Source organism: Mustela nivalis (assembly GCF_964662115.1).
Source record: "Mustela nivalis genome assembly, chromosome: 8".
In the NCBI taxonomy this organism is placed as follows: domain Eukaryota; kingdom Metazoa; phylum Chordata; class Mammalia; order Carnivora; family Mustelidae; genus Mustela; species Mustela nivalis.
The window spans coordinates 126600275-126617706 of NC_139027.1; the positions used below are offsets into that span (position 1 = coordinate 126600275).

General features: G+C 45.3%; 1 protein-coding gene and 1 long non-coding RNA gene across 8 annotated transcripts in view; one reads left to right on the forward strand and one right to left on the reverse strand.

The window, feature by feature from the left end:
* CHD6 (chromodomain helicase DNA binding protein 6) overlaps positions 1-17432 on the reverse strand; it is a 194700-nt gene that overhangs the window by 22825 nt on the left and 154443 nt on the right. For all 7 annotated transcript variants that reach the window (XM_082744630.1, XM_082744629.1, XM_082744631.1 and 4 more), the window contains 2 exons: positions 13466-13595; positions 11605-11665 (listed from right to left, as the gene is read on the reverse strand). In XM_082744630.1, the coding sequence (XP_082600756.1) occupies positions 11605-11665; positions 13466-13595 (191 nt within the window). The remainder of the gene's footprint in view (positions 1-11604; positions 11666-13465; positions 13596-17432) is intronic.
* Positions 3-17432, forward strand: part of LOC309871539 — a 36267-nt gene continuing 18837 nt past the window's right edge. Inside the window, exon 1 of the long non-coding RNA XR_014315336.1 lies at positions 3-6707. This is a non-coding gene — a long non-coding RNA (uncharacterized lncRNA). The remainder of the gene's footprint in view (positions 6708-17432) is intronic.

Sequence of the window (17432 nt, forward strand, 5' to 3'; positions counted from 1 at the left end):
GGTAAAGGAAGCCACGCCATCAGCAAAAGCCACAGCCCAGAACAAACTAGCTCAGACAGCCCTCATAGAGCAGGAGTTCTTTCCTGCCCACGAACACCTCAAAGACCTCAATCGTCCCCGGTCAATAAAGCTTCCTTGTGCAGTTTTAAAAGAACCAGAAAGCAGTTTATTTCAAATGAGCATTTTTAACTGGGACTGTACGAATGATTCTGTAATGATTCTGTCTACAGAAAATCCGCTGAAAGAACGATGAGCTGGCGTGCTCTCCCCGGCAATTGCATTTTACAAGCACGACTTTAGCTGTGAATTTAAATATTTGCATTACCATCATCTCTTGCAATTTAATACTGCCACTTCACAAAGGTGGTGCCTGCATTCTGGTTTCTTTTTTTTTTCCCTTTGCTGTGGAAAAGTATCATGTTCATGTTCATTACGGTTAGCTTACTTCACAGCAACAGATGCTCTTGTCCTAAAACGTGACTGCTCCAGACATGAGTCCTGATGGTGCAAAACCCCCAGGGATTTAAAATTAAAATCACAACTGAGGCTCCAAGTGAATCTGGAGTAATTCTGCAGGCATGAGCTTATCCAAGCTGGAGTGTTTGTCAAACTAGCTCTAATGGATCCCTTTACAAACCCTTTTTTGGTCTCAGAAGGGAACTCTGAAAGTTCTTTATCTATGGTGTGTGGGGGAGTTTGGGGATGGGAGAAGAGAGAGTGCTATTTTTCAACTGGACCCCATTTTTAACATGAAAACTTACTGTCTTTTGACCTGAATGATGAAAGAGAGTAACCCCAGGATTTGAGACTCTGGCCTTGTTAGGGAGGGTCATATCAGAGTAAGGGTCAGGAATCTGTGTGGCCTCTAGTGTCTTTGTATGTCCCTCAAGCTACGAAGAGTTTTTACACCTTTGAAGGGAAGAAGAAAAAGAACGGGAAGGGAGAAGAAGAAAATGGGCACACGGGAGAGGCAGAGAATGTGCAACAGACTGAGTGTGGCTCCCACGCCTAGGATACTCACTACCGGGTCCTTTACCGGAAATGTCCGCGGCCTCCTGGACGAGTGCACACAGCACAGACCAGGAATCTAGGCTCGGTAGGAACGGACTGACACCTGTGATTGGAAACAGTAAAAATTCTATCCGTTGTCCTATGTCCCTAATACCACGGAAGAGGCTGAAAAGAGAAAACTGAAAAGGCAGAGAGGAGCAGGGGCGCATTTTCTCTGTTACAAAATAACATCATGGAGAACGTGTGAAACCCTTTACGTGCCTCATCTCCTTTAGTTCTCAGAAGTGCTTCACAAGGTAGAAACTACAACTCTCCTCCTCTTACAGATGCAGAAAACAAGCCCTAGAAAGGTTCAGTAACTTGCCCAAGGTCACACAGCTGGGTTTCACACACAGTAGTCTGATGACAACCACTCCAACCATCCAAAAAAAAAGGGAAAGCGAGAGTCTGGGTTGAAGGTCTGTTCTGGAGGGCGAACGTACTTAGAGCTGGAGGACATCACTTCAAACTCTCTCGCTTGGCCCACGCGGCTTCTGGCCATCTAAGTGGAGAGAGGGCGGCCTCAGGCTCATGTGCAGTACCGTTCTGGAGTGGTACTTAAATATGCTACCTCGTCCTTTCCCGCTTCTTGGGAGGGTACAAAACAAGCAAAACACTACCAACCATGTCCTGGATCCTTTCCTGCCACGGAGCACATGTCTGAGTATCCTCACAGAACCCGCAAAGATCCTCTGAATGCTCTCATTTATAATTATAGATGCTTCCAGACGGAGGAACGTCCTACAGCCTACAAAACATGGGAGTGAGGCGCCAGAGCCACCATGCTCCTTATTACGTCAACGGGTGGCTAACTTGGGCTTCCCCAAACCCCAGATCTGCACGAGGGCTCCCAGCTTGGGGTGAGGCAGACACGCAGGCCGTGTACGTTTCCCTTCGGGTCCCGCTCGTGGCTTCTGCAGGTGCACAGTTAGGAACGTGCATGGCCTCAGGCGCACTCTCGAGTAAGGCAAGACTGTGGGATCGGCCAGTGCCTGTCCCTGTACCCTGCCCTCTCCTGGAGGCACTTCCTCCCTCTGGAAATGACAGCACGGAGACCACCTGGCCCAGCAGCAGCCTGAGCGGGAAAGCCGTCACGACTTCAGCTAGCGGCCGCGGCAGAGTGAGCGTGGTCTGTGGGGCTGCCGTGGTGGGCGGGGTCACAGGGAGCCCCCAGGCAAGTCCTGCGTCTGAAGGACACAGGCTAGCGTTGAGCGTTTCAGCGTGTGCTCTCTCAGACCGTGGATCGATCTGAATTTAGTATTCATTTTCGAGGACGTGTGAATCTGTCATTTCAGCATGAAGGGTCCAGACTGCTGACCGCAAGAACCGCAAAATAAAGGCAACTGGAAAGGCAACAACAGCAAACAACACATAGGAAACGGGTCACACCATGTGTTGCATGTCCCTATCTGGAGCGTGCGTGGGATTTGATTTGGGTCTGCAGTCTGAGGGTCCCCAGCCCCTTGGCCTTGGGCACGCTGTTTCAGTCTCTCCAGCTCGTTTCTTCATTTGCAAAGCGGAGGCAGTAATACTTTATGGGTGACTGTGGGGCACAAATGAGTCGATTACGTCCCATGTCGAACCAAATGCTGGCCCAAAGCAAACGCCTCCCGAGTGGTGGTGGGGGCTGTAAGATGCTGATCAACAGTCCCCACTACCAGACAGAACCTCCCTGGTCCTGTCTTTCACCTGCGCTGTGTGCTGTGAGGCCGGCTGGAGGACGCAGGCAGCAGCAGCCACGGAGGTCTCCTGGGACCCGGGTCAGCGAGTCTCCGGACACTATGGTACTTCTGACGCAGTTTCCCTCATTCATTATTCTATTTAGACTGGAGGACACTGGAATGGGGAGGATGATCATTCTCACCCAAGATCATACATAGTTATTAAGCGGTGAAGGTGGAATTGAAACCCTGAAGATCTGACTTCAGAGGCTGAGCTCTAACCACTGGGCAGGACTGCTCTGGCCAGTGGAAGCAACAGGGGGCGGAATCCAGAGCAGTGTTCATGAACTAAGTCCAAACACGTCACTTCTCCACTGAGGGCAGTGACCTGCACGGACTCCTAGTTACTGAGAACAGAAGGTCCAGTTTTCCTTGTTTGTGGCCGGCCCGTTCGGGCCTGGCTGCCTGCCCTATTTGGCCTTGACGTGGATGGAGGCGGTGGCAGCAGCAAAGACCTTGTGGGACCTGCAGACCCGGGGAATGTCTCCCGAGTTCTAACAAAACCCTAGGATCAACACAACAGGCAAGGAGCTGTCCTCTTACACTGAGCAAACGAGTGTCTCGAGTGCTAGGAACTGCCCTGGATCCAAGGGCTGTACCAGTGGGAAAAATGGAACCTTTGTCCTTCCGGGGCCCATAGTCTGGAGGTCATGAGAGATACGCTGGAGAATACTGGCCACGCTGTGTGATTAGTGCTCCTAAACACAGTGGGAAAATAAGACAGAGTCACCAACTCTACCAGACCCACATCAAATAGGGGGAAAGACGTACACGAGGCTTTGAGCTCCCTACTGAGGGACACAAAGAGGAGGTGGCCAGAAGTTAAGAGCTCTATGAGAGGCAACAGGATAAACAGAGGCAGAATTAAAAGGACCCCACTGTGGCTTCCATTTCACAGGACAACATACCCAGCATTCTACTCTTGCATAAACTTCATGTGGAAAGTAGATGCACACCAAATGTCATTAAAGTGATTCAAGGATTTTAACAGGGCAAGAGGGCATGGTACAGAAAAAGACTGAGGAGGAGAGACACAGCTCTCGTGCCCTCTAGCCAGTAGGACTTCTTTTTTTGAAGCTGATGAAAACTATTTCAGCTTCCTGCTCTCACTAGAACGGGATAAGAGTAACACCTAACTGGAGGGGAAGCACGCTGTTAGCTGGGAAGTACTTCACACTCAGGCATTGCTACCAAGTCCAAAGAACCCTCAATGTCTGAGCTTGGAAGAACAGAATAATTATTACTTCCTAACTGACTTCTTCTTACGCTGGGATTTAGACCATTCTAGGCATTAAGTTTCTCAAGAGAGTTTTTTCCGAGCTCACTCTGGCTCTGACTTCCTCCTCCAGCGACAGACCTTCTGTGTCAGAAGTGGGCACGGCTGCAGAGCGAGGACAAGACACCTCATTAGAAGATGTGACTGTATCAGTGGGCTGCTCCTTGTCACCGTTTTAGTGAAAAGAGCTGTTACTCTACTGTGTTTGATAAAGAGAGATTCTGTTTACAGTTCGAAGCTCCAGACCATTCCAAACACAAGTAAACTTTCAGCCTAACTGCTGCAGAAAGTCTCTGCATATTCACGACTCCAGATGCGTGGGCAATCTGTAACTGTTTACCAGTCAAGTTCTATTGGTATTAAAGCAGGGAGAGCGTGGGGGAAACGGAATAAACTAGATCTCAAATGTCCCTTCTAACTCTGACATCCTGATTCTCTCACCCTCTGACATCTTAAGAGGGCTGTATCTATAGTGTGCTCTGGAAGGTGCCGGAACAGCGAGGGTCTGGAGACAACACAATATAAAGAAAGCAGAGAACTAGGGGCATTTTGCCTGAAGAGACATTTAAAAACACGAAGTTTAGTAGTTAGCTGGCCTCAAGAATTTAAAATCCTGGGGCACCTGGGTGGCTCAGTGGGTTAAGCCTCTGCCTTCATCTCAGGTCATGATCTTGGGGTTCTGGGATCAAGCCCCGCATAGGGCTCTTTGCTCAGTGGGGAGCCTGCTTCCCCCCGCCCTCTCTGCCTGCCTCTCTGCCTACTTATGATTTCTGTCAAATAAATAAATAATTAAAAAAATTTAAAATCCTATCAGAGAGGAAAGAAAGAACAGTTTTATTCTTTGCAGCACCAGGAGAAAACTAACAGAATGCAGGGAACGAACTAGGAGCCAGATTTCTGGGACGGTATAAGGAAGTCTCCTTGGAAGCCAGTTTTTTTCTCTTTCTTCTTCCTATGGACTCTGAGAATTACCTAAACCTACCTGGAATGACCTGATGGCAAGGCTGCGGAGGGGACAGAACATTCAGAAACCACTTACACACGTGTTAGGGCTCCTTGTGATACTGGGATTGTGCCAATCTATTAACTGTCCCCTGTGCCCATGTGTATTTAATTCAGAGGAATTCCCCTAGTTCTAGACAATACATGCTCTTTGGGCAGCTTTAGCCCTGCCTGATGATCTGCCTGTAAACAGAACTGGGAGAAGGAGACACCCAGCCAGTGTATTTGGGTTGGGCAGGAGGTATGGGAAGGGAGGGAAGCAGGGGTGGGAGAGCAGACTGCGTTCAGACGTTGACTCTCCCTCTACATCAGAGGTGAGCTTAATCTATTTATAATCTGTCCACCTCAGAATCTGGCAGAAGCCGTGCCCCATTCTATCTGCTTCTGATTATATTCTATAGCCCAGGTTTTAGGGTTTCAGAAGCAAAATAAACAATACAGGTGTTAATTTAAAAAATGAATAAAATGTAGTTCTAGAGAAGTTTAACCCTACTGTAAGGAAACTTGAGTTATTTTATAATTCTGTCATAAGGCATTCGGTGCCCAGATGTCTCCACAATCAAAGACGGATCAGCTCAGTGTATAAGCCTGACTGTGAACATCTTTCAGAGCCTGGCTGGCGGTGGCAGCCTTTCCACAGAAGCGGTAGGTATGGCAGCTGAAATACTTTCTGCTTTCTTGGCTATGAAAACAATACCTAATAGGGAACACGAGACGAGGATATCCAGAAAATATCTAGTCTGAACTCTATCCCCTGGTAGCTGTACGAATTTGGCAAAGTTCTTTAAAGCTCCTGGGCCTAAGTGACCGCAGCCCTCCAAGGGGGGCAGTAACATCGGAAGTGCTTATGTCCTCAGACGAGGTAAGGATCGATGGCAACAAATGGAGAAAGTATTTTGGAAAAAGTGAATTTCCATGAAGTATAAGGCATTACTTGCATTTCTCTGATACTTGAATTGCTTCTACAGAAAAACACATCCTAAATTCCAGACAAAAGGAGTAACAGGAGAAGCCAGGGACCGGAATAACAGAACCTGGATTTCAACTGCTGACATCAGAAACCAACTTCCTTTAGGTCAGGGTCAGAAGTTTCATGCTGATCTGCTTCAATCCGCTGCTTCTCAGACCAAGGGGAGATATGGAAACAAAACTTTGAACAATAATTATTTCCTACTTTGGGGAAGTGATGTCATTGTTACTGTTACAGGAATTAGAGCTGATGGAAGCCAAAGTAAATACCACACATTCTCCCAACTAGAACCAAAAGAAAAGAACTGGTAACTTCTGGGTGGTGGTGAAGAGAAGATCAGAGATTATCCTGGCAATGCACTCAGTTGGGGACAACTGTACAGTAACCTTGGGATTCAGAATCCATGAAATCCTACCAGATTCACCTGCTCTCTAACTCAAAGCCAGGAAACACGTGTGGTCAAATGGTGCTGGGGCCCTGGTAAGGTCTCAGTCTGCTTATGGAAAGCCCCAGAAGCTCATTTGTAAAATGCAATGCAGACTTCTGGGAAAATGCACGTATCCCTATTGCTCACTCTAAGCCCTCTTAAAACCCGGGACATTATATATGAAACAAACGTAAGAGAACTCTGAAAGGTGAGAGAAAGCAAACCAGCTAGGGACTTTGGGACCCAGAGAATGACACAGTGGTGAGTTTCATGATTTTCTTTTTGAACTTTTATTACTAGATTTGGGAAGAAAGAAGCTGGCTACCTAGAAATGCCAAAGGGTACAGACAAAACAAAACAAAACTTTTGTTGAGACAAAGGCATGTTAGGAGTACACAAAATGTTAAGGCAATACCTGCTACCTCCTAGCCCAAGAACACAAAAATACTGGCTCAACACACCCATGGCCAAACACATCCGAAGGCCAAGTGGAGAATCTAGACCTCCACCTTCACTAGGCTGCAACAGAACACCCCATACTCCTGCTGGGGTGGTGTTAAAAAGCCAAGTAGGGAGCTGGGACTTTCATCGCTGAGAAGGAGTAATGAGGTCCCCATCCCCATCCACAGTGTTATTAGCAAAGACCACGGGCAGAGGTGAACTTGCATTCTGGTGTAGCAATAATGAAAAATATCCCCCTCAGGTTTCATTGGGGGCTGGCTGGAAATGTGAACCTCTACTCCTACCTGGCAGCAACAAGGCAGCATCCATCCCCTACCCGACTCCCCTGCAAGACAGGAGTCAGAAGTAGTCAGCTAAAACAGAAGTTTTAGTAAGATCCCAAGTTTTACAATACCAAAATATCCAGATTTTAGCAAAAAATCTTATCATTTCATACCAAGAAATAGGAAGATCTCAAACTGAATGAAAAAGGACAATAAATGCTACCACTGAAATGACCGAAATCTTAGAATTTGACGTAAGAATTTAAAGCAGTCGGGGCGCCTGTGTGGCTCAGTGGGTTAAAGCCTCAGCCTTTGGGCTCAGGTCATGTGCTCCCTCTCCCCACCCCCGCCTCTGCCTGCCTCTCTGCCTACTTGTGATCTCTGACTGTCAAATAAATAAATATATGCAGAAACCTAATAATTAAAAAAAAAAAAAAGAAGAATTTTAAACCAGTCATCAAATGAGCAATTCTGAACATGCATGCCACAAATGAAAAAAATCTCTGCAAAGAAACAAAAATCTAAAGAAGAACCAAAAAGAAATTTTAGATTTGAAAAATACAATAACCAAACTCTAAAAAACAAAACAAAACAACGACGGACAATCTCCACAGCAGAATGCAGGAGAAAAAGAAAAATTAGGGAACTCAAAGACAGAAAACCATAAGGTACCTGATCTAAAAAAAAAAAGAAAAATAGATTTAAAAAAAAAGAGCATTAGGGGCCTGTGGGATTGTAACAAAAAAATTAAAAAAAAAAAAAAAGACTTATTTATTTGAGGGAGAGAGAGACAGACTGAGAATATGAGCGCGCACACAGAGAGAGAGGGAGAAGCAGACTTCCCACTGAACAGGGAGCCTGACATGGGGCTCTCGCTAAAGGCAGATGCCCACCTGACTGAGCCACCAGGCTCCTGAGATCAGTGAAATTAAAAGAGAAGACAAAGAGCTGATTATTGAAGAAGATAACGTAGACAAATCTCTAGTAAGACAGATAAAGAAAAAAGGGAGAAGACACAAATTTCCAGCATCAGGAAGGAAACAGGAAACAGCACTATAATTCAAAAGGATAAAAGAATACAATAAACATCATGCAGATTTGACAACTTGAATGAAATAAATCAAATTCCTTAAAAAACACTAATGATTATAACTTACTCAATATAAAATAGAGTAGGAGTCATAATTTTAAAACTCCCTCAAAAAGGAATCTCCAGGATGGTTTCATGGGAGGATGCTACTAAATATTAAAAAAAAATTAATACCAATTCTAGACAACCTCTATCAAAAAACAGTTGGAGGCCACACCCAATTCATTTATAAAGTTAACATTAAACTGGTACCAAAAGCAGACAAGGATAGTACTGAAAGACAACTACAGACCAATATTCCTCATGAATATAGATGCAAAAATCCTTAACAAAATATTAGCAAATAGAATTTAACAATAAGAAAATAAAACAATTTAACATTAAGAATCATACACCATGACTGAATGGCATTTATCTCAGTTTATCCAGGGATGCAAAGCTGATTCAATATTTGAAAATCAGTCGATGTAATCTACCACAGTAAAAGCTAAATAAGAAAAATCACACGATCATATTAATCAGTGCAAAAAATTTATCTGACAAAATTCAACATCTATTCATGATAAAAATTCTCAGAAAACTAGGGATACAAGGAAATGCCTCATTTTCAATAAAGACAACCTTCAAAAAACCTAGACCTAGCGTTATATTTAATGATGAAAGACTGAGTATCCTCCTCCTTAGTATCAGGAACAAGGTCAAGAACCTCTGCTCTCAGCATTCACTCAACACAGTCCCAGAAACTTCAGACAACGCAATATGGCAAGAAAGAGAAATGTAAAGCATATATGTCAGAAAAGAAGAAATAACACTACCCTTGTATATGCAGATGACAGGATTGCTGACATAGAAAATCACAAAATACCTTAAATTGAAATAGTGCTGATCAAGTTTGCAGGATACAAGATAAACATAAATACCCCATTTACAATCACACCAAAGGAAATGAAATACTTAGATGTAAATCTACAAACATGTACAGAAATTGTTCTCTGTAAAACTATAAAATAGTGGTGAGAGAAATCAAGAGCTTGAAATCAATGGGGAGATATATAGTAAGATTCCATATAGTAAAGGTCAATTCTGAAAGGGATATATGGGTTTAATGCAATTCCTAGCAAGATTCCGGCAAGAACTTCAGTAGATACAGATAAGAGTATTCTAAAATTTGTATGAAAAGGCAAAAGAATAAGAAAAGCCAAAACAATTTTGGAAAAGAAGTGGGAAGAATCAGTCTATCCAATTTTAAGATTTCCGATATAGCTACAATAATTGATACTACATGCTTGCTACTGGCCGAGGGGCAGACACATGCAACAATGGAGCAGAACAGAGAAGCCTGAAATCGATCCACACAAATCTGCTCAACTGATACTTCGACAAAAATGTAAAAGCAATGTAATGCAGGAAAGATAGTTTTTTGTTTTGTTTTTTTAAAAGATAGCTCTTTAAAACCAATGGTTCTAGAGCAACCAGCCAGCAACAGGTTAAAAAAAAGAACCTGAATCTAATGCTCTCCGTTTACATGAAAACTAACTTAATATGGACCCCAGAATTACATGTTAAACCTAAGGAACTTTTAGTAGAAAGCAAAGAAGAAAACCTCTGAGATCCACAGAAAGGCAGAATTCTTACACTTAAAACCAAAAGCATGACCCATAAAAAGAGAAATTGGTAAGTTGGACTTCCTCAAAATTAAAAACTGTTACTCTGTGAAAGACAATGTAAACAGGATAAAAAGACAAACTATGGGTAGAAGAAAGTACTCGGCAACCACATGTCTGACAAAAGCCTGGTATGCGGATTACATAAAGAGCTCTCAAATACCAACAGGAAAACAAAGAAACAAACAATGCAATTAGAAAATGGGCAAAAGACACGATGAAACATTTCACTGAAGAGGCTTACAGATGGCAATTAAACCTATAAAAAGACATTAAACATCATCAGTTATTAGGGAAATGTAAATTAAAACAACCAGATATCACTATACACCTATTAGAATGGCTCCATTACAATGATGACAACTCCAAAAGCCAACAAAAGATGAGGAGAAAGTGGACCAACCGCTCCTGCGGGGCTGGAGGCAATGGGAAGGGATATGGCCATGCTGGAAACAGCTTGGCAGTTTATCTTATTTTATTTAATTTTTCAAGATTTTATTTGTTAATTTGACAGAGATCACAAGTAGGCAGAGAGGCAGGCAGAGAGAGAGGGGAAAGCAAACTCCCTGCCGAGCAGAGAGCCAGGACCCTGGGATCATGACCTGAGCTGAAGGCAGAGGCTTTAACCCACTGGGCCACCCAGGCGCCCCAACTTGGCAGTTTAAAAAAACAACTAAACATGCAGTAACCATATCATCCAGAAACTGTACTTATGGACATTTATCCCACAGAAATGGGAATGCGTGGTCATGGAAAATCTGTGTGCAGATGCTTCTAAAGGTATTTCTAACAGTCAGAAACGGGAGACAATGCAGACCCCTGCACTCGGACATCCAGACCACGGACTGCTACACAGCAATGAAGAGGAGGGCAGTACTGTTACAGAAACCAGCCTGCAGGAGTCACAGGGGATTATGATGAGGGACAAAAGCTAACCCCCTAGGGCCCTTATTGTTATGATTCCATTTAATAATATATATTCTTAAATTCTTAGTACATATCTTAAGAAATAATCTTAAAGTAACGAATTATAGAAATGGAGAACAGGTTAGTGGTCACCACCAATTACAAAGGGAAAAAGGCAGGAGGGAAGGGGATGTGGCCATTAAGGGCAGCACGAAGGATTTCTGTGGTCATAGAAACGTCCTGTTCTTGACTCTAACAATGTCAGCATCCTGGCTGTGATGCTGGACTACGGTTTGGCAAGATGTTCCCATGGGGGAACCTAGATAAAAGGGACATGGGAGGGTGCCTGGGTGGCTCATTGGGTTAAAGTCTCTGCCTTCAGCTCAGGTCATGATCCCAGGGTCCTGGGATCGAGCCCCGCATCGGGCTCTCTGCTCTGTGGGGAGCCTGCTTCCTCCTTTCTCTTTGCCTGCCTCTCTGCCTACTTGTGATCTCTGTCAAATGAATAAATAAAATTAAAAAAAAAAAAAAAAAAGGGACACGGGATCACCCTGTATTATATCTTACAGCGCATCTAAAATCTATAGTTGTATCAAAATCAACTAGATTAAAAGTCAATGCAGTCTGTATGTTGATGATTTCTATACTGAAATGCTGGGCAGAATGCAATGCAGCTGGAGCACTGCAACCAAGCTCCCCAAGCCCGCTGCCGAGACGAGGACCCGTCTCGACCCTGAACACCACGTGGATAATAACACAGCAGCGGGACTCACCGGTTGCTTCTGCGGGCTGTCTGACTTGTCTTCAGTGTTGTCTTCTTTATCCATGTTGCCTCTGAATGAAAGTAAAATAAAAAGCATCATGTACCACCCAGGAGCTATTCTGCAACCAGAAAACCAAGAAAACCCCCTGAATCACTGACTGAAAGGAAAATTAGTGGATCCCTTTGCCCACAGGCCTCAAAATCTTGGTTTCTACCAGTGTTGTAACTGCTACGGGCAAGGACCCCCACTCAGTTGAAACTACAGCGTGAGACGATCTACTCAGACACACGGGTGTCCTGCCCTCAGGTGCTCTGTGCCTGACAAGGGCATGAAGCAGGCCAGCTTCTTCCGGCAGCCTACCACCTGGCTGCGATCTACTGCAAGCTCAGAGGCCAGCTGTCTGACAGTGATACTGTCACTAACAAGGTCACGACTGCCCATCGAGAGTTACCTGAACATGGGCCTTAAATAAGAGAAGAGACTCCAGAGACTGAAGCCTGTGTAAATCTAGTGAGTCCAGAAGCACTCCCAACCCTCTTCCCCCACAACGGGGTGAAGCTTCAGGCAGAATCCCTTATGTGGTGGCAGCCATTTCCTCAGGAGGGAGCGGAGCCGCTCCTGCTAGGAAGGAAGGACATTTTGCCCTCTCAGCAGCAGACACCTACCTCGAGCTCAGCTGTCTCAAGTCTTCTGTCTTATGAGCTTAACCATAGCTGACGCCCGATCTTACATGGACTTTGAAGTGTTCCTGTCTCAAAGATTCTCATCGATGCTGCTCCTGCTCAGGAGGCAGGAGAATCTCACCTACCCTAACTACCTCTCGGACACCCGACAAAAATGTAAGCTTTCCGCCACGTTCAGGTACCTCACCCATGAAGCATTTCCCCCCGCATCTATGATCAGTGTCACCGCTCACTTGGGCTTCTGTTAACATCTCTCCAAATGAGTCTATTATCTGCACAGAGGAAATTTCTCTTTGGAGCAGAGAATGTTCTAGTAGCTAAAGTGTTCATCATGGGTTAAGGACAGATGGAAAATCCATTTCACCCTTTTCTTGGCCTTAGCCAAGGAGCTCCTGGCAGTGCAGGTCCCCCTGGCTGGGCCTGGCCACAGCCCTAGGCAATGCAAAGCAGTATCTGCTATTTTTGGGGAGAAGATCAGTTCAAAGCTTACCAAACACAAGCTAAGAGATAACATAAAATGTTTCCCTGTAAGTATATATATATATATTTACACACACACACACACACACACGTATGTGTGGGTATATGCAAGTGCATATGTATAGGTGCACTGCAGTTTATGGCCGTTTATTTAGCTTTCCAACAAATTTACACATTTGGAGGCTATGCCAACAGTAAGTAAAACTCAGCCAAAGGAGATGCTTCTATGCTTTTTTGCACACAACCCATAAATAAGGCCTAGATGCCACAGCCATGAAGCAGTGGCTCCTAAATTCACCGTACGCATGAACAATGCATTCTGAAATGCTGCCAGGATTTCATCTGAGGAATTTCAAGGTCACGAAGACTGTACTCGCAGTACCTCTTAGCTTTTGGCCAGGTATGAGAGGTCTGAATTCTTCCTCAAGAATCCTCTGACCAGACCAGAGATGAATAGGGTAGGATGGTGGACAGCTTGAGGAACCCAGGAAGAAAAGAACTAGTATTTGGTTCAAAATGCTTAGAAGTCAAAGAAAAGGTCTGAGATGTAACAGGATCTAGCGAATGCGGCAGTCCTGGAAAGTGGTTCCAGCATGGCAAGATTTAAGGGACATGCTGGGCTGTGAGAAGAGACTGTGAGAATGCTGGATATCCAAAGAGGAGGTCAGAGAGTCATGGCATAACATGTCACATCACGGATGGCTCACCTTTCAGGAATGTCTGAGGTCCCATCCGTAACACCCTGTTCTGCAGAAAGGGACTTCTCATCTGGCATCCCAACTTTCTCCAGGAAGCAAAGGGCTGGGTCTGCTCGCATGGCATTGTACCTCTCATACCCTGATCGGGGGTAACGAGAAATGTTAGAAGTCACCAACTCTCCCCTGGGCCCTGCACAATCATGGTTTCCCTTATTGAGTGAAAAATAAAACAATCAGAAACATTATTTAAGATTAACTGAATCCTGTAAGATTTCCTATCAGAAGAAGATCCCTGAGCTAAAGTAGATACCTATGAGTAAGTGTTTGACCAAAAACAAAAGCTGACGTAAATGTTCTGTGTCCATGAAGAGACACAAGGTACAGATGTAATGCTCACTTGTTTACTTCTTTTGGACAGCAAAGGGGACCAGTGAAGTTGGTTTTGCAACTTCTTCTCTTAACCCCGAACTCTGGACACACTGTTACCTCCTGATGGACTTGTTTTCTGACAGTCTGATTTTCTCTCATGTCTTAGAAACAGAAACTGAACCAAGTGATGGATACAGGGGATAAAATATAAGGAGGCCTATGGTGCTTGCTAATCAGATTAAAAGTGATTTATTGCCTCCATATTCACCAACTCAGTATGAAATCCTAATCCACTGGCCAGGGCTTTGGAATTACCTCTCACCACATCCCCAAAGTCAAATAGAGAATGAGCATATTTCACTCAGAAGAGACCCCTGAAAGGGAGCCAAAACAATGAAATAACATCACTTTTACTTTGATAATCCCAGGCATGAGAATTTTTGTGTTTTTTTTTTTTTTTTTTTTTAAACTGAATGGAATCTGAGATAGGATCTGGTCACAGAAAAGATCCAAATCTATTGTTGTAGCAAACTATCTTGAGGGAAACACTTTCGAGATGGTCAAAACCCTTTCTGCATCGCTCCCAGGAAACAAGGTTCATTTCCAGCTCTGCAGCACGTACAGAGAGGGCCCATCACAGGTGACGGAGAACCCGCATGGGTGCTAATAACAGACTCGGGTTTACTTTGCCGGGTGTGTGGCCTCCATGCTGGCTTTTGTTCCCTCATCCCTATGGCTGGAGTTCTGTCCTCCACCCTGCAGGCAGCACCTGGTTCTCCAACGAGCCGCAGGTACTTCACCTTTTAATCCAAAGTGACTCTTCAGCCATCTCAACGACAGGTGCTGCCCGCATGAGGCATATGGCAGAAGAAACTGTGAGGCCTTATGTTCTTTATTTGCTGTTCCTTAGGACGATTACTGGATTATTGTCAGTCTCTCTCATGAGACTGTGGGCTCCTTAAGGAAAGAATCTGGCCCTGTTTTCTCAGCATTACACATTCTGTATCTAGTGCGGGGCCTAACACCACACACGCACAACGGAAGATCGAAGGAGGTCAGTTTTGCCCAGATTTTCTCCAATAATCATTGTAAAAGAGCCATCTGCACCCTCTCCTCGTGTTCTACCACAGTTCGTGGCAAAACAGGAATGTTCTCAATGCTCCTGCTCCCCTGAGGAAAGTCCTGCTATCTCCACCTGCTGCTCCCCATGAAAAGAGGGGTGCTTCCTCTGAAGGGTGAGAGGCTGAAAGTTTTCGCTGCCAGCCTTTACACCCGAGGGAGGCTCACTGTCCGGGTGTCCTGCCCTCAGGTGCTCTGTGCTTGACAAGGGCATAAAGCAGGCCAGGTTCTTTCGGAAGCCTACCACCTGGCTGCAGTGCACTCTGCACTCTTTCTCTTATCTTGTGTCGGTCTGAAGACCAGACAAGATTCAGCATTCCTATTTCTCACTGAGCTAAGAAGCTGGAGGCAAGGAAGAGTCACTGATTCAGTGTCCTAGAAAACCCCAACAACTGCCCTGCGAGTTGCAGGCCCTCTAAGAACAATGCCAATGAACAGAGAGTAGGTGACAGCCTTTAAGGGGTATGGGCTGCTCGTCTCTTCAGTCTAGAAGCTCCTTTCTAAGAATGTCAACAGAAATGCTAAACTTCGTATCCTAATACAAACTGTGTAAATCCAGGTTGCCTTAGAGGGCACAGAGAGCCACCGAGAGCATCACTCAGAACAGGTCTGCTGCAGGGCCCTTCCTGCTGCAAACAACCAAAGGTGCAGGCATTTCTCTCACTGGGGTTAGCTCGGACATGGAACCATGGCTCTACCCCTCTGATCTGCTCATAGCAGGGTATGTCTGGGGTGGCCTGCAGGAGCCAGGAACTTCAGACAATGGACGGCTGTTTCTTCACAAAGAAAATGGTGGCAGCATCACAGCTCATATTTAGGTCTCCATGAGATAGAAACAGAGGCAGAGGGCTTCCCAACACAAATTCCTGAAAAGTGAACACTACACAGCTTGGATTTCTGGGAACCTCATACCTCTACCAGCTGCTGGGTATCTGGGGACTCGACTGTCACCTGGTAAGACCTGTTGTGGGGGCTAAGTTACACAGGGGTGGCCTGTACGTTGTCTAGATGAGGATGGGTCTGAGCCTACATTCACGGAATGTTTGATGGGTAGCATCCAGTCAGGGGGAGCATGTGATCTGGATTCTGGAAGCCTCCAAAGAGGATGAGTTCATGTCAACATTCAACCGAACAGGGCTGAGTGCGCATGTGTGGATTAGGTCCCATTCCCTAATGCTGGGTACACCTTACAGTGTCTGAAGTCGTCATACGCCACAACCAGCCACTTCAGGCATCATGCACCTGCCCTCTAAGACTACTGAGTTCACCTCAACTGGCAATCTGGGGGAATCTGAATGGAATGGGTGATGCATCATCTTAGGACCTCAGGAAAATGATCAGCTTAGGAATGATTCACTTAGACCCTCCCAAACTGCTTCAGGAAGCAGAGCAGTTTTAGATACAGAAGTGACCTCTGACACCATCTGGCTGACCCCTGAACATTCCTAATGTAAGACTAAGAGAGATCAACTGCTTAATCCTACTATCCTAAAGCTGGCTCAAGGATGATCAAGTTAGTAGGTGCGGTGCCAGTGCTAACTTGCCTTTCCTACAAGAGAAACAGTCTTGTGTCCCCTTGGAGTCCTGTCCTCTGATGCATTCTGAGGCCACACTGTTGGCCACATCTTCCTCGTGAACTACACCCACCATCGTTGTGCAAAGACTCTCTTTATCCCAAACTATCCTTCCTTCCTTAAAGACCTTTGGTAGGATACGGACTTCGCCACACCAGGTCTTCTAGGTCTTCCGTGCTCGGTTTCTGGCTGTTGTCAGTATCTGCCTGGCACACCTTGCTTTGCCCTCCCATGGCAACCACCTTCTCTCTTCCACCTCATCTTCCATCTCCGCTTCCCTGGGCCAAAGAGCCTTTTCTTGCCCTCTTTTCCTGGAGGGGTCTGTTTCCTTTTTCTGTGTGGGCATCAGAAACCCAGTCCCTCTGGTTTACTGTCCTGGCAGTGAGCTTTCAGCTCTGGCTTTAAGTGACCTCTTCATTCGGGGATTTCCCTTTATTTGTTTCATGGGCAGCTCAGTAGTTTCACATTATTGTCCTAACCTACCCAGGCCTTCTGTATGTCTGTGGCGTGTGTGTGCTGGGCCGGAGGAGGGCCGGAGGGGAAGTGTGTAGATTCTGTCTGCCATCCTGCTGGGGCTTCACGCTGTGTCCCCTTTCCACCTCACAGTCTCTCTTCCAAGGGTGTGGCCATGTGCCCTAAAACTACCACTGAAATGAAACACAGGGTCAACAGACTTTCTTGCACACCAAGTTCAGATGCTCTAATTTTGATGCTTCTAGCAATTGGTCTTTGGGTTCTTTCCCAAATTAGATAAACCAAGTTATGGCTGCACCGTGGTTCCCTGAGCTCAACAGAGAGGTCATGTGTTTCTTCCCACTTCAGTGCTGAGTTCCTGCACAGCCCTGCACTGTCCCAAAGAGGAACCACATGTGGTTATTTAAATTTCAATTAATTAAAATTACATAAAATTAGGA